Raw genomic sequence first — 27895 nt, 5'->3', positions numbered from 1 at the left:
CTATGATGCTATGGTTCATTTAAATAACTCCTCTATAAAATCTTTGTATATTTGTCCTCAATGCATTCCTCAGCCGATTTTCTATTATTTTTTGTACTAAGTATGCATAAATATTTTCTTCTATTTAAACTTTTTATTGAGACCGTTATTATACCTATACTGGGTCGGGTAGCTAGTTAAATATAAAACATAATCGATTCTTGACACAGTCTTGTCACCCTGGAGGTGTACACACGTTTGTTCCTTATTTAATGGATTCTACGAAGTTGAAGGATCTTCTGTTTATTCTGCAGGTGAATTGAACACGTGGAACATCCGTGTTTAAGCTGTTTATTCATCCCCTTAACATTATATAAAGTCTATATACCAGCTGTCGGATGAGAAAAGAATATGAGTTATTATTTTAACGTATTAAACTTATTATTTAGTAGTAAATATGTAGTCAATATAATTATATTTTTGATTAAGGTTTTAAATCAGCAGTTTCATTTTTATAATACACTAGCATGCGCGACCATGCACGCGTTAGATTTTAACAAAAAATAAATATTGTTACTATACTATAAACATATACTAAGTTACTGCCTATTATATCAGTTATCTCAGTGGCGTGCAATTGAAGAGGCCTATGTCCAGCAGTGGACGGAAATGAGCTGATGGATTGGATATCAGTTATCTATCAGTGAACGTTCCGTCAAAATTGGTCCAGCCGTACCAAAGATTAGCCGGAACAAACAGACAGACATATAGACAAAAATTGTATAAAATGTTATTTTGGTATATAAATCGTGTATACATATGCATTGAGTAAAACAAGGTTATTTGAATATTACAAATAGACATTCCAATTTTATTGTATGTATGATAACATTAATGTGATACGTTTCCGAGTTTATAAAGTTGATATTTGTATCTAAACTCAATTATCGAATTGAGTCGGTCATCGGCCTATGGCATTTCAACATTAATTTATTATTTGAAACAAATAATATTCGTCTTAAAATAAATTGCTACAAAGGCATTCATAATAACGTCTGGTCTTATATTTTTGTATCGTAATATATGCATATCGTAATATAAACATAATTATGAAACGCAACTTTATTTATAGAAAACATTCATTAAATATTTTTATGAGATGGCAAATGTAATTTGAAAAGAAATGTCTATATATATACTAATATACTAACTATGCGATACTCGCCTGCTTTGTTGTGGACGAACGCTTAATTAGAAATTACCACTGTGCTTGAATTCTGTAGTATATTTAAACTGTCCGCAAAATTATTTATATCGTTCGTATCGTGTCGCTTTGAGCTAAAGGAACATCTTTATGAAGCATCTCTCATCGCTTATGGTGGCACAAATGCTTGACCTCTACGATCGCCAGATCTAAACCATTCATTATTTAATCTAAGGATATTTTAAAGAGTTTATTTACAGCCGAGAAAGTATGTCAAAGACAGAATTCAAGTGTAGATATCCAAAATTAAAAAAAATTGATAGGCATTTAAAAGGCTTGAAGTAAATTTTCAGCGACGATTCCACTTGTGTGTAAATAATTGCCAATAATCGAAGCGAACACTTTGAGAACTTATTTAAAAATTCAATTAAATTAGTACAGGGTTGAATAAACAATTTTGATTATTAGTTTTTGGTTACTTTAATTCGGCAATCTTAACCATACACAAATATTAACGTAACACACTAATGTACGTTACATAAGATTAATTAGCAAATTGCGGTAAGATTTATTTTTCAGCACCATGTTTTTCAGTATGTGGTTTTTGTAGTTTTAAAATGAATACTCTAAAAAATAGCTTTTAATATGTTTGCTACTGAATTTTAATTTTAGTCTTTTGGCTGGCTAGTCGTTGAGGCAACTGGGGTAGATTTATTGTAAATGTCATTAAAAGGTCATAACTCCTAAACTACTGATATTCGCGGATAAAATGTTGTTTCCTAAATGTTACCGATGGCCACCACTTGAAAAAAAACTTACGACCTCTATAAAAATATTGCATTAACTCGACTGGCTGAACTAACAGATAATAATTTGACATTTCTTCATATTTTTTAAATTTAATTTGCTTAAATTTAAAACTGGCAGACCAGATAGAACTACCTAATTAGTCACTTCCAAAAGATATTGTCTCTGTGAGATATATTAATCATGGTAATGATTCAACAAAACAGCCTGAGAATATGCTAGTTCTCGCCCATCAAACCAAAATACTTCCGTTTGTGGGTATATATAGTATGATGAGTGACAATGACATATTTATATTTATGTAAATAGCTTTATTGTCTGTTATAATGTACGTACGTAATGTATACTAATATTATAAATCTTTTTAATTAACCTTTGAACGGGCTTATTCTCAGAAAGAATTCAGATTCGATATAATCTTTCTGTGTTAGTTATCCCGGTTATCGAGGGAGACGAAGGCACGTTCCATTTGTGTTTTTTTTAATTTTATTACAAAAATTCAACGGCCTGGTATAAGATTATTGATAATAGTTGTCAATATATTCTGTACGAAATATTAACCATTCCTTACATCGCCAATGCGCGACCAACTTTGGGTATTGTCTTATGTTCCTTGTGACCATTATTACCTTATGTAGACGTCATTCCAAAATTGTTAAGCACCTCTGCTTAGCGGTTTAATAACAGATTAGTGGGTAGATATCTATCCAAGCCAGCTCACATGAAAATCCACAAACGAAATTTGAAGATGAATTTCTATTAATCTATATATACCATTCAAGTAATAATCTAAGAATTATTGGTGTATATAATCTAAATTTAAAGCAAGTAAATCCTTATTAAAACATAACCAAGACAATGAATTTAGCTCCATGTTTTTTTCTGCCTTAATAAATAGAATACTTAATTTATAAGCTAGATAATTTTATTCATCACTGAAACTTCAAATCTTCCACCCCAATTTACCGATATTTTTTTATTTTAAACTCAAGGATATACAAACATCTTAAAGCCTAGCATCTGGTACAAAAAAAAATGACGTTCTCATATCTGGAATATTTCAGGATATAATAAAACCATTTTAATTCATAATTAATTTTAACTCATTATATAAAAAATCGAACATTATTTTTTAATGCTTCTCCTTAATAACTTCTTAACAGAAAATATTAATTGGAAACGTTATTACGTATTATATTACCTTCGCATGGGCTTCGCTTATTTTAAATTAGATACTATGATTAAATTAAGAACCTACTTATTAGGTGACATTTAGCTTGTAACATAGCTTAGGCGGGGCTTGGGTTGACCTTTTTGTGAAATATTACTTTTTATATGTTTTAATGAAAACGATTTATCCGGATCAAACGTGATAAAGTAAATAGAAGTTTATCTCTCCGCCTGTATGTAAATTCAAACATTTTTTTATTGAAACCGTGTAAAAATTATAAACATGTTATAAATGTAATAACACTTTATATTATATTACTTAAGTAATATACTATATAAAAGTAGGTGTATAATTAAAAATCTCCTTTTTAAAGTCAATTTAAATCGTATATTCTGGTATTATAGCGAAGAAATACTGGGAGAATACTGGGCACCATTCCATGGGATGTCATATCTGTTGTTCTTACAGCCATACAACCGTTCCATAAAATAAAATGACCCCATTAAACATTTTAAATAAATAATTCTTTGGTACAGATTGTTTAAATATTTTTAGTCATCCTATCAAAATTTTTAAGGTAGTTGTTTACGAACATACCTGTGGTAAGCTGCATAGGAACGCAACCAGCCATGCGAACAGCAACATAGTTTTACTCCTATTTCTTGCCACCGCCAAGCGCAAAGGATAAAGTACTGCGAAGAATCTATAACAAATACAACGTAATTAAAACCTTATATAGTTACAATAAAGATGAAGTTCATTAACCTATTATTATTTTTATAATAATCGCATCTCCCTTAGACGAGGGTAGAAGATCTAAGTCGAAGGTTGCGTATTTAAAGCTATTGTACTTCATTTGTATCTATCACGTACTAAATTATATTACATAACGTTACATTCCCCTAGAACCCTAGAACCTATAAATTCCCCACTGCTAGGCCAAGGCCTCCTTTCCCTTTGAGGAGTAAGTTCGGAGCTTATTCCACCACGCTAATCGAATGCAGGTTGATGGACACACATGTGGCAGAATTTCGTTGAAAGTCACAAGCAGCTTAACTCACAATATTTTCCTTCACCACCGAGTATGAGACGAATTATAATCACAAATTAAGCACATGAAAGTTAAGAGGTGCTTGCTTAGGTTTGAACCCACACACATCCCTTAAGATGCACGCGAACGAACCACTGGGGCATCTCAGATCGCATGCTGAATAAAGGGAAATCGATTGTATAATTAGAATATAATCTGTTCTAAATATATATCCACCGTATGTAGGATTACATTACAAAAAAAACTTTTACTAAAAGTTTTATTAAAATAATAAATTACATTTAATAAAAGTAATTAAACGAGCTCAGTTTTTATAAAAGTAAATTTTAATTACATCAAATGGAATCCATACCGCTTTTAACACAAAGTTGATGCGTTTTGCGTTTTCCAGTAACATTACGACCAATATATAAAATATATTACTTAGTAAATAAGTCGTACTAGTGTCTGCAGTACTTGTATATAACAATGATAAGATATAACTAAGTTCCGCAGGTTATTAACAAAGTGACAAGATATTTCCACGTGTAATAAGTTACCTTTCATAGCTTAATACGATACCATTATTACATACTTCACTTAAGATATAATAATACTATCGGAAATGTGTTGATACTTTTATTATCGAGAAATCGTTACGATTCAATAACACATTAACGATTTTCTTTTATATTTTACTATATATGTTTATAATTGTTATTGTCTTAGTTATAACAATTATTACTTTATTTTTAATCTCTATTATTTTAATATTATAAATTCATTTTAGTAAAAAAATATACTTAAGTATTGTACCTGAGAATGCATATTGTGGCCGTCTTAAAGCGTCGCACACTTTTTTAGTAATATTAATATGTTTGTATGTATAACATGTGTAAGTGTAGTAACTGTTGATGTTCCTTAATAAATAAATAAATAAATTGAAAAAATCGTTGATTTGAAAATTATTTCATACGTTATATCCTTGTATTTTAATATTAACAGAATGAAATCGATAAAATACTTAGAAGTTAAATAAAAACAAGCGGTTATCCCGGTAGGTCAACCATATAACTTCCTGCTATTTTCAAGCTCAAAGGGTATTAAAATATACATATGACGCATATCTATTTTATTGAGCTTTCCAGGCATAGAACGAAATGTCAATCATTATTAAAAAATACATATATTTTGTATTTTGATAACAATATTTGTTAAAGTATTTTAAATAAAAAACTATTAGTAAATTTTGTCAAGACAATAAGAAACAACTAAAAAATGATTTCCAGGCAACCTAAGGGAGTCATCGCTGTCAAAAGTCACAGGTTCAATTCTGAGAATGATTCGCCACTTAGGAATATTTGCAATTTCTTAAAACGTTATACATTACTTAAAAAAAGATTGGCTGTAAATACCTTTAGAATACTATAGAAGTTTTATAAAAAGTCTTTAAACATTGTAAACAACGTATTTTTATGTAATTAATTATTTTTTGTTTCATTGATTAAAGGTGCTTTACGTATTTTTAAGCTTTAAAAATAAGAACGTAATATAGAAACATTAATTAATTGGTTGAAAATTCTCGAAGTTACTTTAGAAAAACAATTATATGGAAATTAATTTAATTTTGGTTTGGTTAACAGCAATTAAGTAGGCAGTCGTTTTTAAAAGTTAAAATAAGTTGTAAAGCGTAAATTTCTGAAGATATTTGAAAATGAAATTGTTAAAATTCGAACTACGCTATCAAATGGTATTGCAATACGTTTTCGATGTGGTTTGTGGCATTAAGCGCAGTTTTTCAAATAAATCAACGACCGTTTTTTTTTTAGCTGTTTGAAAAAGTAGTTTTTTTTTCTATTTTTATTTGTTAAATATCTTCCGAACATATACAAACATACCGTACATCGACTTTAAAACCTAATCAGAACTATTTCTTGTTGAACCTTACCGACCGTCCTACTTAGCGTGTCAGGGACCTCAATTATTTTATGTTACTTGAGATTTCGTACGACAGAAAAATATTTTACACATAGACACACACAAATTCATACACACACGCACACACAAGCTGTAAGTAAATAACCGTGTCCATGTTTTTTTAATATCTTCGATGTACTTCTATTCCTCTCTCTCCCTTTACCCAAATACCTAGTTTATATTTATATTTACTTGAAACTTAGCATGACAATAGCAACGCAAACTATTTACTTGTCGACAAGATCTGGCTAAAGGCCAAAGTTATCTGATTCCTGGATCCCATACAATTTTAGAGGAATTTCTAAATACCGAGACACGGTGAAAAATATATACGAAATATTTTAAAATCATTTTCATTATTTGGTAACGTTTTATGCCATAGCAGAAATGTAATACATAGGAATCACGTTCGTATTATTTAAGAACAAACTTGAATTCGAGACGACATAGCCCAGTGGTTAGATGATTGCGGGTAAACCCAGACGAGCACTGAAATTAATGTGCTTAATTTGAGTTTATAATTCTTCTGGAGTTCGATGCTGAAGGAAAACATCGGTAGGTAATCTTCATATTGTGTCTAATTTCAACGAAAAACCTTCTCCTCAAATAAAGAAGCGGGTCTTAGCCAAGCAGTGATAAATATACAGTCTGTTAATGTAATCTTGGATTTATTTGCTGAAGAAAACAAAAGAAATTATGACACATTAATTCGTTTCTAACTAAATCAACGAATAGACTAGAATGAATTCTTCATTTGAAGGCATCATACATATTCATTAATTATGAAATTTCCAAAGCTCTATATTCATAAAGTTTTAAAGGTAATTAAACAGAAATTTAATCTTATATAATTAATGATCAGCAAGCTTTATTGAAAAGTAGTAATAAAGTTTAATGAAAAGCTTTTATATAACGATTCATCGTCAAACTTATTATAATATTTTACACTATTTTATAGTCCTTAGAAAAACAAAAACTCCATAAAATCAAAAACCATATACATAAAAGAAGACTTTCCTCCAAAAGTTTTAGACACTAGAAAAAAATTACAAGAACAACTAAGAAAAGAGAAAGCAGCTGGAAAAATCGTCCATCTTAGATACGACAAACTAATAGTACGTGAGCCAATTAAAAGAAACAATGAACAAAAAGGAGAGAGAAAAGACCCTAGAAGCAGCAAAAAAAGAACTCTAGAAGTAACACCGCCACACAAAAACAAAAATATTCAGACAGAAACAGCACAACAACAAGCACTCAAAAAAAACAAAATATTTGAAAAGAAACCTGGGACCAGTCAAAGGTCTATTGAGAGTTTTCTGAATGGATCCTCCCTGCCATGTGACGAGTAGCAACCAAGGAAGCCACTCCAGATAAACAATCACGCCGCACCCTCAAAAATAAAAACAAAGATAAAAAGACACACATACAACAATTTTAGAAATTCTCCCCCAGAACGGCTCGTCACCGAGGGGGCAGTAGACGACCAATCCAAGTAAACAAAAACGAAATAAATATTATATTGCGACATTCAATGTTCGATCTCTGTCAAATGAAGCTAGAGTTGAGGAACTGGAATATGCATTATCCAAAATTAAATGGAATATAATAGGCATCTCCGAACTAAGAAGAGAAGGATACAAGATAGAAGATAGAGGCAGCTATTTACTCTATTACTACGGAATAAGAAAAGGGGAGAGAGGCGTTGGTTTCCTCGTAAAGAAGCAATGTAACACAGAAGTACTTGACTTCATAGCAATATCTGATAGAATCACCATATTAAAAGTGAAGATACATGAAAACCTCTTCAACATAATCCAAGTCTATGCTCCAACTGCCACATCTTCGATAGAAGACATAGAAAAGATGTACTCTGACTTAGATATTGCAATGAGCAAATGCACACACAACATAATGCTTATGGGAGATATGAACGCAAAAATTGGTTATCCTAAGAAAAACGAACAATTAGTTATGGGTGACTATGGTTACGGTAAAAGAAACAAAAGAGGAGAGATGTTTATAGATTTTTGTCTACAATATAAATTAAAAATTGCCAATACTATGTTCAAAAAACCGGAGAAACTAAGGTGGACCTGGATGTCACCAAATGGAAAATCAAAGAACGAAATAGACTTTATTGCAACAAATCATCCCAAATATGTGCAGAATCTAGAAGTGTTAAGTAAACTAAAACATCCGAGTGACCATAGATTGGTAAGAATAACTATTGCTATGGAAGCCAAAAAGAAAACACGAAGATCATATAAAAATTTAACAAAACCAATAATAGAAAAAGCCCATACGAAGCTCCCCATTGTCACATTTTCTGACTGTGAAGAAAACATACAAAAACTTAGCGAAGAAATAGAAAAAATGTTAACCTTAACCAAAAATAATACGAATAACAAAAGAAAAAATATAATAACGCCAGAAATTGAAGAACTCAAGAAACAAAAATATGAACTAAAACATAAGAAAAATAAAACAAAAGAAGACAAAATAAAACTAAGCAAATTATATAGAGTAATACATAAAAAAATAAAGCAAAACATCAGGAACTATAGATTAAATACGATGAGTAAATATATAGAAGAAAGAGGAGGTGTAAGAAAAGCCTACAGAAAAATAGACAACACCAAACAGCTATTGACACAGCTCACAGATACCTCAGGAAACGTAGTCACAAATAGAGGTGACTTAATGAAACTAGCCACCAAATTCTACCAGGATTTGTATAAAGACGACGGAAAGACCAAACTAACACTATTAAATACCACTCACGTCAAAGACTCAGTTGCACCTTTCATAGAGAGTGAAGTAGAGTTATCCATAAAACTGCTAAAGGGTGGAAAAAGCCCAGGACCCGATGGGGTCACAAATGAAATGATGAAAGCTAGCAAGGATTACCTTATTAAACCACTTACAAAGCTATTTAATCTTATTCTAGTCAAGAAAGAATTGCCAGAATCTTGGACACTTTCAGAGATAGCACTCATATATAAAAAGGGAGATCCAAAATTAGTCACAAACTATAGACCCATTAGTTTGATTTCTTGTCTCTACAAAGTATTCGCATCGACTCTACTAAGACGGATAACTAAATCAATAGATGAAAATCAACCAATTGAACAAGCAGAGTTTAAGAAAAATTATTCAGCTGTTGACCACATACATACTTTAAAAATAATCATCGAAAAATACACGGAACACAATCTTCCCATATACATCGCTTTTATTGACTATTCAAAAGCATTCGATTCTATCTCGCACAACTCTATTTGGCAAGCACTTACCAATCAAGGCATCGAACATGACTATATAGATTTAATAAAAACAATATACTCAAAAAGCAGGACTAGAATACGACTAGAGAGAAAAGGACCAACATTCCAAATAGAGCGAGGCGTAAGACAAGGTGACCCTCTATCGCCAAAGCTATTTATTGCAGTATTGGAATCGATATTTCAAAATTTAGAGTGGGAAGACATTGGTATCAATATTAATGGCATATACTTATCACACTTGAGATTTGCCGACGACATTGTCCTCCTCTCTGAAAGTCCGGAAGAACTGCAATATATGCTGACCTCTCTCAGTCATTATAGCGAAGCTGTTGGATTATTAATTAATAGAGATAAGACAAAGATAATGACAAACAGTTATAAAAAACAAGTTTCGATATCGTCAGTACCGATAGAATACGTAGAGGAATATGTATATCTTGGCCATGTAATTTCATTCAGATCATGCACAGAGAAAGAAATAGAACGAAGAATAAAAATCACATGGAACAAATACTGGTCCTTGAAGGAAGTATTTAAAGGAAATATACCAACAAAACTCAAAACTAAAGCCATGAACATATGCTTACTGCCCTGTCTCACATACGCATGCCAAACCTGGCCGCTCAAAAAATCTTATCTAAATAAAATCAAGAGATGCCAAAGGAGCATAGAAAGAAGTTACATGGGTATAAAGTTAAAAGATAAGATAAGAAGCTCATATATCAGGAAAAAGACCAAGGCTAAAGATGCAGTCAAACAAATATTGACACTTAAGTGGAAATGGGCCGGCCATATTCAAAGAACAACAGACGGAAGATGGTCGAAAACTGTGACAAATTGGTCCCCGCTTTACAAAAAGAGAAAACAAGGCAGACCATTCAAAAGATGGAGTGATGATATTGCAGATGTAGCGGGAGCGCATTGGACGAGAGTGGCGAGGGACAGAGATAGCTGGCAACATTTGGAGGAGGCTTTTACCGCAACAGGCGGCCCTTACATAGAATAGAAAATATACATAGAGGACAAAAATAGAATAAATAAATAAACATACTAATATATTTAAATAATAAAAAAAAAGACAACATACTAAAATACTAACACATAAACGATGACAATGTTATATACAACTAATAAGGGAAATAAAGCTTTATTATTATTATTATTATTTTATAGTCCTTAATTTTCCGTAGTTTCAGTGTCCGGTGATGATTCGACCAAATCGTTTTATTGCGTGTTGGTACATATGTTGGGGTTGTAAACTTAATCTATCAAACGCTGGCTTACTCACGATGTTTTCCTTTATCGACGAGGACGAGATTAATTATACTCAGAATTTATGCAAATTAAACCCAGCGGTTCTTGTCACTTGTAGCATCTTAGCTTCTATTATTGCTACAATATTAAGTGGAAACAAAGTATATAAATAAAAGCCGAATTAACCCACCATCTGGTCTTGGTAGGATATTATTATGCACATAGTTGTGTGTGAGACGAATCGAAATAATATTATGGAAACATTTTATGTTCTTACGATATCAATCCTTCAATCAAATGGATATAACATTAGTTTATGCAATTAAAAATACTGTTCGATGACACGAAATAAATATTTATTTTTATTTTTATAACGATCAATAATTTTGTAGAAATAAATAAATCTGATAAAATTTTCGTATCACCTGAGAAACGCCTATCCAAGTTTTTACTTCCGAGTTGAATTGACACGATGTCAAGAAAAGTTATCTCCAAATATGTATGTACAACTTTTAATGATTTATATTACCCTTAAGTTATGTATTTAGACTGAGCTATCATTGAGTAACGGAGTGAATTTCATTCACCGTTTTTCCTAGAAGGTTATTTTAGAACCGGTGCTAGTATTTTTATATCAACAAGAAATTACAACGCTTTTATATTTTGATTTGTAGTAGAATTATTATTCGTGTCTTTAAAAATTCTATTTTAATAAAAAACTAATCGATCAAACAATGTTTGAAATTTTAAAGTGTATTGACTTTTTAATATATTTAAATCAAAAATAATTTATTACAAATAAAGTAAATTGAAAAAATAGACTGAAAATTTAAGTTTTTAAATCACGAGAGACGCTATTCGTTAACTAATTTAATCTAATCTTTCCATTCACGTCTTTCTACCGAAGGAATATCTCGACTGCAAATATTATAAATAACTGCTCAAATGTGAGTCAATTTTTCAATCTTTCGTGCTGCATTAAAAACGTACAAAATTATATCGTCAAAAATTTAAACAAAAAAATATTTAAATTGACATTATGACATGAAATTAATTAGATCGCGCACGAAGATTTTCTTTTATTTGTGACACCTCTAAAATATTAAAACTTTTTATAATCTAGGTTGATTCGAACGAGACCTGAAAAGGGCTGCGGGTCAGCATGGCGAAGGTGACCAGAGCAGTTCATCCTATGACTGTATTGGCTTTCTTCGCGTTTCAACTCCAATATCAGAACATCTCCAATAAGTCACCACTAACAGCTGGATGCAACTAGTTTAGCAATCAGTAACAAGAACCATACTTAGTTAAATTTTAAAGCAGTATAATACTTAAACAACTTTTAATATATTTGATCATATTTGTAAGAAGTCAATACATACGAAATGAAAAAGATAAACAGTGAATGATATATTTCAATAAAACTTTCACAATATTAAAAAAATATATCAATTTATTCGAGACACAATCGACATTCTATCGTCGTATGCGCTCAGTACCGATATGTTTCTTGTCGGCGAAAAAGTTTTCAAACTCTTAACGAGGTGTCAAGTTACCGACTAATTTGCTAACATCCTACACCAGTTCGTCGGATTTGGTGTGCAGACTTCTTAAACAACTACCCACTAGACCAATTATCTATTATAAAAATTCCAAGAACTCGATGGAATAATATTTATTATATTATATACGAATTTTCGTTTCGCGAACATTATCCGCTTCCCAAAGGAATCACGACGAAACTATAAACGTGTAGGTTTTCCTTTATCTTTGAATAAAACTCTATATTATGATTTTAAATTTAAATTTTACATTCTATATTGTCTGAAAAATCTGGGATAAATACAAGAAATTTGTTTTTAATATATTTATAAAATATTTTCTGGTTAATTTTTTGACCAGAGGAACGGAATTTCGATTCAACGGGAAAATGCTGCTAGCATTCTTGCCACCATTGCACGTGGTCAAGATTTATACAGTAACTAGTTTTAGCTCATATTTGTATATATTTAAGCATTTGATGTTATTAATTCTTATGTTAATAAAATTTTCACTGAAGTTTAAGATTTGAAAATAAATCTGTAATCGCCGTGGTAAATGTAAGTCAATCAATCAAGGAGAGCCTAATTATGTTATAAAAAAACAAGTAACAGCCTGAAAATTTCCCACTGCTGGGAAGTGCCTCCTCTTTCATTAAGGAGAGAGTTTGGAACATATTCCAACACGCTTTTCCAGTGCGGGTTGTTGGAATGCACATGTGGCAGAATTTAGATGAAATTAGACACATGCAGGTTTCCTCACGATGTTTTCCTTCACCACCGTGCACGAGATGAATTATAAACACAATTAAGCACATACATATATATAGTGGTGCTTGCCTGGGTTTGAACCCGCAATCATCGGTTAAGATGCACGCGTTCTAACCACTAGGCCATCTCAGCTCAATATGATACAACTATGATATACTAATCTATACTTATAGGTATTGATTTCATGAATTCTCACCTGTCTAATGATATACAGACTAAAACATTTGACGACAGATAAAGTCCGAAGGCGCGTAGAACTAAAAAAACTTTACACGCCATATTGCCAGCCAACCATGCGTTTGTCGTTCGCCATCCGATCTGAAAGCAAAATCAATATGAATAACTAATAATAACTGCAAAATAATGTCAAACTTTCTTAATATATACATATAATAAAATAAAACAATACATGTGCATGTAAACACGGTACATATACCAAAATAACATTTTTTACATTTTTTGTCTGTTTGTCTGTTTGTTCCGGCTAATCTCTGGAACAGCTGGAACGATTTTGACGAAACTTTCAGGCAACAACTGGAACTAGGATACATCCCATATTGATATATCATACTTATTTTGTCATGCATATTATACATTCATATTTGAAACTCGTGTAAGATATACGGATGAGAATATACCATATTCTCAAGGTCATCCTATAGCAGAGAGACAATGCGCGGCGTTGCAGTCTATTATAATTCGGAAATGAAATCTTATGGATTTCGTCCGCAGATCTGTCAAAAACAATAACTTTAATATGGTAGTGTCTTTGCAACGTGTCTTTATCTTAGCACGATAAACTGTATGATCAATCTTAACAGCTTTAAGACTAATAAAACATACTAATTACATATGACACTCGTAAAACAAATAATTTGTAGAAAGTCAGTGTGTTGTGTTTGTGTAAAATAAGTAACAATACAAAGCATTACATTCATATTTTATAATATTAAAGAAACATAAACATACTATAACTTTGATACACAATAATAATAATAGAATGAGTATTACAGTCTAATACTATTATATTTATTCATACATTTGAGAACCTAACGCAAAGGCAATGGAAAATAAAATAATATTCAGTGAACCCTAAAATGATATTGGAACGTGTATATAAACTTGCGGAATCAGTACCTTTAGGTACGTACGCGAAATATATACAACATAGCGTATACCACGTGAGGGGTAGATTAAAAAAAGTAGTATTTATATCCTGCACCAGGACTGCATATCGAACTTCTTCTAAATTAATTAAGTGATAAAGGAGAGAAACAAAGTTACTTCAACAATTATATTAGTGATACTTGCATGAAACACACACACACACACACAGGCACACGCGCGCGCGGGCACACACACACACACATATGTATATATTTTATAATAATGGAAGTATATCCGAATAAACTTACTCACACACTCGGGAAATTAAATTCGGAAATTGTATACAGAAAGTCTTTTATTTAATTATTAGCATGTGAGGAGCAATCTTTCAATGGGTACTTAGTTAATGATTTTCAACTCTCAGCAACATGGCCGACAGCATATCTTGCTAACTTTCCATCGAAATTGAAGTGAGCGTGTCAGACTCACCCCAAAGACTCTTTGAAATACTGGAAAAGACATTTATTCCAAAAGCCTATAAGGTCAAACCGGGATTTACATGTATATATCCCGGCCAGTATTGTTATTATTTTTTTCCTCAGAGTTATGACTTTATTTTTATATTTTCGGGAAACAAACTGTACAATAGTAATATGAAAAAACAATAAAATAATACATAAACCAATCAAGTTTCCACTGACATTGAATACAAATCAGAAACAGGATAATAAAAAGTTAAGAACGAGAGTAGTTACATACAGAATTAAAAAAATATATAAAAACAAAAATTAATTAAATCATATTAATGATCAAAAATTTAAAACATGAAACAAAATCATTGTTTACATAAGATAAAACTAACATTAAATAAATAATAGATAAATAATAAATAAATATTGGACAACATCACATACATTACTCCGATCCCAATGTAAGCAGCTAAAGCACTTGTGTTATGGAAAATCAGAAATAACGACGGTACCACAAATACCCAGACTCAAGACAACATAGAAAACTAATAAACTCAACTTCGACTCGGGAATCGAACCCGAAATCTCAGAGTGGCGTACCCGTGAAAACCGGTGTACACACTACGCGATTACGGAGGTCGTCAGAAGACATTAATTGAGGTAACAATTCATCGATGTTCTTTTTAAAATGTCATGAGTGGAGAGCGGCATATATAAATTATCCGCTAGAGATGTTAAGGGAAATGAGATCAGCCATTCACCGTTTCAATTATGTACTTGTCAAAGGCTTGTTTTCATCAAATATTTTTCACACATAATAAAACGATAAGCAATGAAAACGACTGAAAATAAATTATTTATTTAACTCGGAGTTCATTGAACACACTCCGAATCTTTAAAGAAACAATATGTTTATTACCATAATAAAGTTGAAACGGGTCACAATAAGCGTAAACAAAAACATATTTATTGAAAAATATCAACATATAATAATTTCATTCATATTTTCAACATCAAAGTGAAGCGAATGTTTTAATCAATAGAAAGAATTCAATCATCGGTGAGCTTTTCTCTAGTTAAGTCAAAAAGTATATACGAGCATGTATGTATGTATGTAAAAAAGTCAATGTCCTGACTCCTTGTCTATGAAATTTGGTGAATACCCTTCAACTTATTTTAACGACTCATTTATATTTTTTATTATTTTTAGTAAAGAGAAATAAATTTTGTTTAATTTTTTAAATAAACATATCAGGTTAAAAAGGAAGTCAAATTTTCCCAGGGAAGGCTGCAACGGGTGTGCTGGCACTTATTTTTATTTACATGTAAAATGTAGATATATTATATATCTTATAGAATAATGAATATTGTCATTTAATCAATCAAAAAATGAAAGTATCGTTTTAAAATTTTATTTTTTAATTACATTGCTTATGTTTCAACCGACAAATACTGATCGTATATTACGCAAAATGCTATTAATTATAAAGGGCTTTGCCATCGACTAATGAAACTTGATCACAGATAACAAAAAATTACAAATGATTTTTTATATCCTGTGTTTTAATAATGTGGACTATTTAAAATACTTTACAAAGGTAAAAATCTGTTTAACATATTTTAGTTATCACATACATCATCGCAAAGGTTGTGAGCACGAAAAAACGTAAGTGGACTTAAGACAATACTAGTTATTATTATTCTTCTTATTGGACTATTTATCTCCCTAATAATGGGGCAAATATTCCAGTCACACGGGTCAATGACCAAGTGTATCTGGGGAGTGAAAAAGTCAGTCAGTACAGTCAGTCAGCTCATTATCAGATTCCAAAAACTTACGTACTATTCGACAAGTATTTAAAATAGCAGCTTTTTGCATGGTGATGTATGTGAGAGGTGGTAAATCAAGAATTTTTAAACTTTGGTGTAAGTGTTTAGGTATGACTCCGGTAGTGGAAAGCACGATAGGGACAATAAAAACCTTATTTAAATTCCAGATTCTAATTATTTCTTCTTTTAATTCTGTATATTTATTGATCTTTTCCGTAATAGTTTTTAATAAATTATGTGTGTTTGGAACAGAAACATCAATTAAGAAAGCTATTTTAGATTATTTGTTAACTAAAGTTATATCCGGTCTATTGTAATGAATTGTTTTATCAGTAAGAATTGCTCTATCATAATATATTTTTATTTCTTCATTTTCTAAAACTGGGTTGGGTTGGCATTCATAGTAAGGTTTTAGTGGAGTATTTGTGAAGTTATATTTGTGTGCAAGTTTTTGATGTGTGTAGTGAACTATTTGGCTGTGGTGATGGGTGTAATCTGTTTGAACTAGAGTAGGGCAAGCTCATGTAATATGTTGTATGTTTTCTGGCATTCTGTGACATTTTCGACATAAATCTGATTTTATTGATTCTTTAAGTATATATTTTTTATAATTTCTTGTATTGATAACCTGGTCTTGAATAGCAATTAGAAAGCCTTCTGTTTCGGGAAACAGGTACCCTTTTTGTAACCATTTATTTGACGCATCTAAATCTATGAAATTTTGCTCTAGATCGTGGATATGCCTACCATGTAGTTCTTTTCTTCTCCAATCTTTAATTTTTTCATTTATTTGTTCTTAGATAGTTTTAAACTCTTTATTATTATTTTTAAGGTTTAAAGGTGTGAAATTATCATCGACTTCTACTATAGCTGCGTGTATCTTACTAGTATTTGCTTTATTGTGGAAAAATTTTTGAATATTATGGATTTAGTTTTGCCAAAGTATTTTTAAATCAACTACCCCTCTTCCTCCTAATTGTCTTTTCAACGTTAATCTTTCTATAGCTGATTTCGGATGGTGATAATTATGTTTAGTTAGCGTGACTCTAGTTTTTATTTCTAAATTCTTAATATCTGTCTGAGACCATTTGATTATCCCGAAGGAGTAAGTTAGGACCGGAATAGCAAAAGTATTTATTGCTTTTACGAGATTTCGCGAATAAAGATGTTTTTTGCACAGCTGGTTTACTCTTTTGATGTACTCAGTGGTAAAATCTTGTTTTAATTTTGAGTGATTAATGTCCTTAGCTTGAAGTATACCCAAATATTTATATAAGTCCCCTTCTAACATCTCGGATATATTTATTTCCTCACTTATTTCATAATTTTTCTCAATTAATTTTCCTTTCTTTATAGTTAAAGTTTTGCATTTATCTAAGCCAAAGTTCATATTTATATCTTTACTAAATTGCGCTGTAATTTTTATAATTTCTTTCATTTCTTTCACAGATTTACTAAATAGTTTTATGTCATCCACGTACATCAAATGAGAAACCGCTATGTCACGTGTTAATTGGTATCCAAATTTAGAATCTGATAGTATTCTAGATAGAGATTTAGGGCGAGGCAAAACCACAAAGGACTGAGAGAGTCTCCCTGGAAGATGCCATTTCTAATATGGATTTCGTCACACCAGATTTTAGATGTTTTTGTTGTTAAAGTTATTGTGGTTCTCCAATTAGACATGGCCTCTTTCAAAAATTTAATAATATTAGGATGAATCTTATATATTTGTAAAATTTGAACTAACCATGAATGTGGGACACTATCAAAAGCTTTTTTGAAATTTATATATGTGACATACAAATTTCTATTAAATTTATTTGAATGTTTTAGTATAGTTGAATCTATAATTAATTGCTCTTTACATCCTCTGTGGTTTCGTCTGCATCCCTTTTGTTCCTCTGACATTACATTATGTGCTTCCAGGTGTGAGACTATCTTATTGGTAATGCAGGATGTGATTATTTTATATATTGTTGGTAGGCAGGTTATGGGACGGTACTGTGATGGATCGTGGGTGTTTTGGGTTTTTGGTAGCATGTAGGTCAAGCCGGTTGTTATAAAATTTGGGAGTGGAGTTCTACAGTTAATTAGGTCTGAAATTATTTTTGTTAGAATATCATGTAATGACGTAAACTTTTTATACCAAAAATTATGTATCTGGTCTATTCCAGCAGCTTTCCAATTTTTCGTTTTCTTTAAAACTTCAGGTAAATCATCTAATTTTAATTCTATAAATTCCATCTGTTCCATATAACCCCACTTCTGATTCTCTTCTTCAATCCATTTTGCCTGTAAATTGTGGTCACTCCTTTTTTCCCAAATCCCTGCCCAGTAGTTTTTAAGTTCATCTTTATTTGGTATTTGTTCTTCTTTGTTTGTATAATTCGATGTACAACTATTCAATGATCTGTAAAAAGCTTTTTCGTTGGTACAATATAATTTATTTTCTTGTTTTCTATTAAGTGCTTTCCTGTATCTTGCAAGTCTATGTGATTTTAAAGATAGTTTCTGTTTAAGAGTGTCGATATATTCTTCTGGTTTCGTGTTTTCTCTTTCGTGGATAGTGTGCAATTTGGTATTTTTAAATATTATCTCTACTTTTTCTACTACTTTTTTAGATCTATTGCCTTTTAAATATTGAGTTAACCTACCAATGTCTGCTCTAAGCTTTTTTATATCGTTTTCTAATCTATGTTCCCATGCTGGCTTATGGCTCTTTTTCTTCTGTATGCTTGAATCTTCTATATTTCCCGACTTAATCTTATAGCCAAGTTTTGTTATTATTACTAAAGCCGAACAATATATTAATGTATGTAAATGCAGTAGGTCGGAATCTAATGAAAAAAAGGTAGGTAGTATATGAGTATTGAATGTGTAAATCAGATCATGAAGTAATTTACTCTCTTTTAATCGCGGTAATTTTGGTCGGGTTTTAGTTGTAGATTGAGTATATTGTACTTCTGTATCGTGAACTAAGGATGTTAAATTTGTCTGTGTAGAAGCATCAGATTGTGTAATATTGTAAGTTTTAGGGCTAGTAACTATATTGTGTGTCTGAATTAACGGTTGTGATTGTAAATGGGGTGAATGCAACGATGTTTCTGTTTGATTATTTAAATCCGCTTCCCTTCTTAATTGTTCAGCAATTTCTGATTTAAGGTGTGCTATTTCATCTTCACTTATTAATTTATTTCTAATTATTACTCTTCTTTGATCTGCGATACGTTGTTGACTTACATTCCAATCCGGATATTGTGTTTTAAATTTGTCGAATAGCCGTTTAGGGTACATAACTTTATCAGTTTCTAATTTTGTAATATAAAGATAAGTACGCATAATAAACAAGTTAACTTCTTTGTCCCACTTCATGCGTACTCTGGGTTTACCAGCCTTGGTGGTCGCAGGTTGTGAGCTAGCGGCTACCTGCGAAACATCCTCAGTTGGCCTGTTAAAACTAACAGCAGAATTTTGACTAGCACTAATAACGGGTAAACTATTGTCGGCTGTAGATAATTGTTCGGGGGGAACCCGCCTGCTCAGTCCCCCACCGCCAGTGGATCGCGTGCTGTAACACCCAGCACTGGCTCCAGGTGTACCCCGGCGACCCCCGGGTAGCGGCCCTATACGTAATCTCTCTGAATGTTGCTCCATGTTTGATGGGTTACCATAGCCTTGTTTGCCACATAAGTTTCAGATGTATGCGTGTCCGCCCCCCACGTGGTCTGGTGTTCGACTCGGACGTAAGGTTGGATTTTGGGGGGGGGGCATACTAGTTATTATTATTATTATTATTATTACAGCTTTATGTAATTGCACACAAAATTATAATTAAAAAAATCAACAGAATACATAACATGCAGATTAACTAAATATATATAAAAAAAATAACAATCTGATTTAATTATTGAGCGTTTCGCGTGCTATTGTATTGTTGTGTGGACCTATTATATTGTTGTGGGACTACGGGTAAAAGCCCCCTACGGGTAAAAGACAATACTAGTATTTATACAATATTTAAGTTACTAAGAGCTGAGATGGCCCAGTGGTTAGAACGCGTGCATCTTAACCGATGATTGCGGGTTCAAACCCAGGCAAGCACCACTATATATATATATATATATATATATATGTGCTTAATTGTGTTTATAATTCATCTCGTGCTCAGCGGTGAAGGAAAACATCGTGAGGAAACCTGCATGTGACAAATTTCATAGATATTATACGCCATGTGTATTCCACCAACCCTCATTGGAACAGCGTGGTGAAATACGTTCCAAACCGTTACAACTAAACCGTAATTTATCGTACAAATTACACATTACATAAGCACAAACCGTCTGTCATAGAGTCAACGATCTCTTTTAATACCAGTAACCCTGAGTTCAACACTCGCTTAAATCAGATGTTTATGATTAATGTATATACACGTATAATAACGTGAATGGCCGGAAAAATTATACTCGTACATTATTTTATATTAAATCAAAATATTCATTATTCAGGTAGGCTCACTGAAGCACCTTTGAATCTACATATTATACTGTGGAATTACATGTAAAGCTACCACTACCGTTGTGTATACTTTTTTTTAATAATGGTAATCAATAATAATGTAATATGTATATTATTATATGTGTCTTATTGGCAGGTAGTAGTGCTTTGTTCATTTCCTTTGTTAATCAATCAGTAGTACTCAGTATTGTTGTATTCGAATTGAAGGGTAAATGAGCCAATTTAACTACAGGCTCAAGGGACGTAACATCCTAGGGTCGGGGTTGGTAATAATCAATGTAAGAAATGATTATTATTTCTTACAGTGCCTCTGTTTATGAGCGGTGGTGACCGCTTACCATCAGGTGGCAGACATGCTCGTCCGCCTACGTATATAAAAATGTATATAACTGCACTTAACTGTTTTCTTTCTAAGCTTCTAACACCAAAGTAGTCTGTGAAAGATAGCTATAAAATATTTAAGTAATAAATTATTAAAATAATAATGTCTTTACTAATATTGTGAATACGAAAATAGCTCTGATTAAGTTGGATTTTGCTATGCAAATAGTTATCAAGTATTGGAGGAGGACATATACTACTTTTTTTAAATAGCCCCATGCGGGTGTGAGGTATAGTGAGGGGGACGATTTGGGTGCTATTGGTAGTTTCATAAATTTCACGCGGTTAACTTCACGGGTTCAGCTAGTACATATTTCATTTGTCATAGGTTTCATAAAAAAAACAATCAGAACAAACAAATATTTCGTGTAATGTTTTTTTTTTTTGAGATTCTAAACTATAACTATGTCCTCGTACAAAACTAACTCTACCAAAAATGTTATTACAACTAAAACGTTTGTAAAAGCTTTTTGCTGTGGACGCTGAGTAACTACGTGAAACTATGTTCTATAAAACATATATATACATACTGCGTAAAGTTATTGCTACATTTTTAACATAAACTGTGAAATTAATAAATCGAAGAAGTTTTCATTTAATACGTATAACGTACACAATATAATTTTATACCTAAAGATTTTTTGTCTGGCTGGGTATTGTGGGTACAAGTACTATTCAACCCCAAATAAAATTTAATTTTGCACATTCCAAACAATAATTGAACCAGTATAAAAGGCATAACTTTGCCGGTGTTTAATCGCCGTGTAAAAGTGACCATTTACAAACTATTGGCATTTATAACGTGTAATACTTTACCACCAAGATAAATCTTACCTTGTTCACAAAACTGTTTCTAATTAAGGCTTCTTAAGTTTATTATTTACAATAAATATTAAAAATATCCATAGAAATACTTTTGATTGTAAATGATTTATTATAGCTGTTTTATAAATTTTCAGAAAACTATTAAAGATTTTAATCCCGATTCATATCAATCTTTTAAAAGATAAATCCTTTTATAGCCATTAACTTGATTACAAAAGTCTTGCCAAATTTTTTATTATTCGACGATTTTTTAATACAATAAGTGAATGCTTCTAAATATAACGCAGGTGTACAAACAAAATTACATGTATTTGTCTATAGAAGCCCTTTAAAATAAGATTAAACATAAATACTCATAACTTTACCGAGAAAATAATCTTCCTTATATTTGAAAACCGACAACTGACTTACTGTAAAACTTAATGCTCATCATGTTGATTGTATATTTACCTATATAGTCTTACTGTCAACAAAACACTTTTATATGTAATTATTATTTTTACTTGGAACTTAAATAGAACAATTTCGCTTTCATTTTTTTATGATATACATATGTTGGTGGACGTGCTACGTGAGTATCTTCCTTGTGCCTGTAGTTACACTGGCTCACTCTCTGTACCGAGTCAGTACGGTACTGCTGCTTGGCGGTAGAATATCTGTTGAGCGCGTGGTATCTAGACGATCTTGCACAAAGCCTTACCACCAAGTAATATACAGGTATGAATGCTGAATAGTTCTAATGTGTATGTATGTTTTCTTTTCTTAGTAGTATCCTTTAAACGTAAATGTATTCTATTATATATTACAAGTATCTGATAGAAAATCTATTCCATTATATATTACAAGTATCTGGAGTGCGTGGTAGTTTTAATTTTATAAAATACGTATGTTCAAGTTTAAGTTTAAGTGTATTTAATAATTAATTTGTCGTGGGCTATAGCTATCTATAGCCACTGCGACACACATAGCTTCATTGGTTTGCAATAATTATGATGAGTTTTCTTTAAAATGCAAGAACTGTTTGTTTGATGTCATAAAATTTAATATATCGATTAAATCGTAATACTAAAGCGAATAATGCAATATCATTGATTAGTCGATTAATAAATTTTGATTCTTATCTCGATAATAATTAAATACATTTTTAAATGTTTCCTCAACCGATAAATAGCTAACCAGGAAGTATTTTAAAAAAACCCTAAGTAATAAACATTCTATAATTACAAGTGTAAAATTTTCCAAAGAACGTTTATTTTTTTAAATCAAATTGACATTTCAAATAGTCCAAAAGAGAGACGACAATTTCAGCTCATTCGGTTGGTTAGATCTTTAATTGAGTTGCAAGATTGGACCCACACGTTCTAACAAACGAAGTTAAACCTTAGAAAATTAGACATTCTACGGAGCTACTTTCCGATTTTTCACAGTGAAATTTACTTCTGTAACTTAAAATATATATAAGGATATTATCATTATAATACCCTTATTTAATTTATAGGATTAGTATACTGCCCCTCTAATTGAGACAACCGTAACTATAATACACAATTCGAAAGCCGAAATGATTGTGGGTTCAAAGCCAGCCAAGCACCACTGAATATTCATGTGTTTAATTTGTGATTATAATTCATCTCGTGCTCGGCGATGAAGGAAATCATCGTGAGGAAATCCGCATGTTTTAAATTTCATAAAAATTCTGCCACATGTCTATTTGACCAAACCGCATTGGAACAGCTTGGTGGAATATGTTCCAAAACTTCTCCTTATAGGGAGAGAAGGCCTTAGCCCAGTAGTGGAAAGTTTACAGCCGTCATACCAATCCTTCTTGGTAATGCTTTTTATGGTAAGTTATCTCGCAACCATGCGGTTAATTAATTTATGAACTCTTTTTTATTTATTTATTTAATTTTATTTTTTTATATAAAAGTAATTTACACATTTAAGGGAATGATTACGGCAGTTTCGGTTTGGAATGATTTCAGCTTGTCATTCCCGACACGGGTGAGCCAGTGAAATAGAGAGATGGAATAAGGCTTTCGCGCGAAAGGGACAACAAATGTGTCATCTCACTGATTAATTGACAGCTGAAGACGCGTGAGGTGAAAATACTCTTGGTAGTTTTTTTGATTAAGTTTAGGTGGACAGCAACAGGGAAACAAAATTTAATATAGTTATATATTTATGAAAATATAAATATGCGTATATTTTATGTTTATTGAATCGTCGTGTCTTTGTTGATCTATTTAATCTGTTACTTTACTAAAATAACTTGTTATAAAACCTTCTTAAAGGGACTTTTAAATAACGAATAAGTTCTTTAGCTAAGTATCCAAGTTTGTAATGTTATAAATGTTATTTATAAAGGTCTTATGATTTCTGATTTCTTGTGAATGTTTAACGAATTAAAGAAAAACTTAGTATTTGACGATATATTTTCTTTACATTATTCGTAAAATAAGAACTCATTTGTTATCATTTTTATTTAAATGAAAACACTTTTTTTTTAAATGATATGATACCTCCTACATACTTCTAGACACTCATTGTACTAAAGAAAATATAGAAGTCTATTTTAACCGTCCCTCTGTTAACACTTTGAACAGCTAATAATGGATGATGTAAATAACTCTATTATGTATTAGATAACAAAGACTACATTTATACAGAAAAAGTGTCGTAGTATTTGTACTGCAATATAATATTTTTAAAATTGAAATACTCGTAATAAATAAAGATCAACTCCATTACATTAATAATATTTTCCTGTGTATTTTTAGCTTGTATTAAAATTGTTCGTATTACAAAAATAATAAATTCTTATTATTTTATTACATTATGTGGGCAGACTGAAAAGTGGGCCACTTGATACTTTCTTACTGGTTTGTCTAACCTCCCTGAGTCACCAAACAAAAAAAGTTACACTGGATCACTCATCCTTCCAACCGAAACACAAGCTGCTGCTTGGTGGTAGAAAGTGTGATAGGTAATTAATCTCTATCTAATCTAATCTAATATATATGTAAACTAAATAAAATATTAGAAAAAAATCTTAATTTAAGTAAACTTCAAACAGAAACCCTTTTAATTATCATAGTGTTGTAGTTCATTTATTTATTGTTTATTGTACCAATACTTAAATATGGATAAGTTTCATGAGTCTAATTTAGCCAAATAAAATTATACTTTAGTTTGACTTGTTATACTGATATAGTATGTAATTGCTTTCTGATTTACCCTCGATAGTGAATATTTGTATAGGCATACGGGTAGATATTGACTGAGTTTTGTTTCGCTTGTTACAGTGAAACCAGAACCCTTAACACTTTTAATTGCCGTATCGATTTTAAACTTTTCTATATATGTTACACGGATCATAGTACAAAATTTTAATCATGTTGCTATGAGATGTATTTTGGAAGTCATCTATAGTTACAATTATATAATTATTATGCTACTTTTAATAATATATTTTGTGTAATCTCATTTTGCTATGGTCCTTATCTTTTGCCGTATAAATGACATAAAGGCAAGACTACATTTAGGGTGTAATAGTGATGACAATTAAAAATAAAAAAAAGATTACCTCGAGTGGAATCACAATGAAGATCACAATCAAGTCCGCAACCACTAGATGTGTCATTAGGAGATTAACCCGTGATTTCCGCCTCCGTGAACGCACTAAAGCCACAAACACACACGCATTCCCAACTGCACCCACAACAAACAGCGTGCTGTATATACCAACGACGAAACCCTGGTCGGAAGCTGGCACGGTGTCGACGGCATCGGTTGCGTTTCGAACATCATTAAAATAGTCCCAAAATTTATTATCGAGTGATATGTTTGATGTTATATTTTGCATACTTATAGACATATTTGTATTTATAACTAAATGTTGTTTTTTTTAACACTTTATTTAAACAAGCATTTATACTATGTCAAATTGGCAGTATTTGATTATTCTTCAATTTATTAGTGTTTAGCACATTTTTAATCATTTCACATTCACTTTTTTTTATTATTAATATTAAGTTTTTACAGTTTAATTATAATGATATTTTAATAACACAATTATCTGAATATAAAACAAAATTCAGCTTTTAACTATGCCGATGTATTCAAAACATCGTAGCGACATGTAGTGCTACGGAATGAAACGTGCGTTCTGCGTAGCGTCGTAGCCAACTGTGCCGGATAGACGCTTTGAATAATCAAGTCTACCATTCCGTTTGTGATAAAAATGATATTAAAATCTTAACAAATTTATCGAAAATAAATTCAAACCTCCAATCAAATATTTGCGTAGCAGAATTGTTTGAAAAAAGCTTGACACGAAACAATTAGTCCGGCAGCTGAGCAAACTTTCTATTCAATTAAGAACATTTGTTTTAAAATTTCCTTACCGATTTTACTTTTATTTTCATTGATAATTTCGAACTTTGTCTAAAAAAAATTAAAACTATTATGATTTGAAATACTAAACGCAATATCAAGAGTACAATAGATTCTAATCCTTATAAAAGCGAATTTGTCTTACTCTAATAGTTGTTATAATGGGTGGTAGTCTAATATGGAGATTTTTATTAGCGTGAGGTAATATGAGTATATATTTATCTGTATATATTTATCTGTTTCGCTTATATACCTTGAGTAATCATTAATAAGCACTCAATATCAGTTTTATTAAAAGCCCCGTGTCATTATCATCAACCAATTATTTTAATTAATGGTTTTTAATAATATACTACTATAACTATTATATGAAGTCAAGTATGGGTGGTACCATAATAGTTTAAAGTTAATATAGTTTGGTGTGGTAGACTTAATAACAACCTAATCCGAAATAATTGAATTCTACTCGTAACGAGGTTATTTAAGATACAATGTGTTATTCTATTTAAGTGTATGTGTAAAACGTAAAATATTATATATATTTTATGAATATACAAAATTGTTGAAAATTGGACAGACAAAGAGTCACCTAATGATCAGTGGTTGCAAATTTATACCAGTGTGTCAGGCCGTCAAAGGGCGGTGCGTACTGAAACAGTAATTAATGAAGAAAAACCTACGATAATTAAATAAAGAAACCGTACAAATGTAAAGCAAATAAATTATCACATTAACTTCTATATTAATTAAATATATATCGTTTTCTCGTTATTAAAATCATAACAATTATATATATCATAGGTACCTATAAACGCGGCATCGTCAGGGCGTCACGGTAGCATGCGTAAGCGATCCCGTGGCGCCCGCCGAAAGACGGAGAGGGCACTTTGGTTTTTAGTGGGTAAACCCGATGGACCTGGGCACAATCGGCGTCCAGGAAACCGGGGATTCGTCCCTCCCACTTTCCATCACGTGTTAGAAGCGCGTAAATAAAAAGGTATAAATACGCTAAGCATATACAGCCGACAAATGCCGTTTTCTTTACGAAGTTTTCTTTCGCTCTCGAGAACAAGATAAATTATTATGAACACAAATGCTTTTGTTTAAACACGCAATATAAAGTTAATTCACTTATTCGCAGTGTTGAAGTTAAGTTGAGATTTACTTAGGCGATTTACCTTCCAACTGAATACTTTTTTAAAGGCTTATGGCGCTCCTCATGGATTATCCAAAACTTACCTACCATGGTGCTCTTAAAGAACTCTTTTCAAACTCTGAAACTTGGATGTACACAACCTTTGAATTTAACCACTAGTTCAACTCGTATTTTTATTCTAGCGCCTAGTAATTTATTTAG

The 27895-nt window shown here is 31.4% G+C and overlaps 1 protein-coding gene across 1 annotated transcript in view; it reads right to left on the bottom strand.

The window, feature by feature from the left end:
- The window catches only part of LOC124534937 (adipokinetic hormone/corazonin-related peptide receptor variant I-like), a 43448-nt gene extending 17428 nt beyond the window's left edge, over positions 1-26020 (bottom strand). The window contains exons 1-3 of the mRNA XM_047110977.1: positions 25730-26020; positions 13212-13333; positions 3759-3864 (exon numbers count right to left, since the gene is read on the bottom strand). Coding sequence (XP_046966933.1) covers positions 3759-3864; positions 13212-13333; positions 25730-26020 — 519 coding nt within the window. The remainder of the gene's footprint in view (positions 1-3758; positions 3865-13211; positions 13334-25729) is intronic.
- Between the last annotated feature and the right edge of the window lie 1875 nt (positions 26021-27895).

The sequence above is a fragment of the Vanessa cardui genome, chromosome 13 (assembly GCF_905220365.1).
Source record: "Vanessa cardui chromosome 13, ilVanCard2.1, whole genome shotgun sequence".
NCBI classification, from domain to species: domain Eukaryota; kingdom Metazoa; phylum Arthropoda; class Insecta; order Lepidoptera; family Nymphalidae; genus Vanessa; species Vanessa cardui.
The sequence above is the reverse complement of the archived record's forward strand: the minus strand, read 5'-3'. Positions and strand labels throughout refer to the sequence as shown.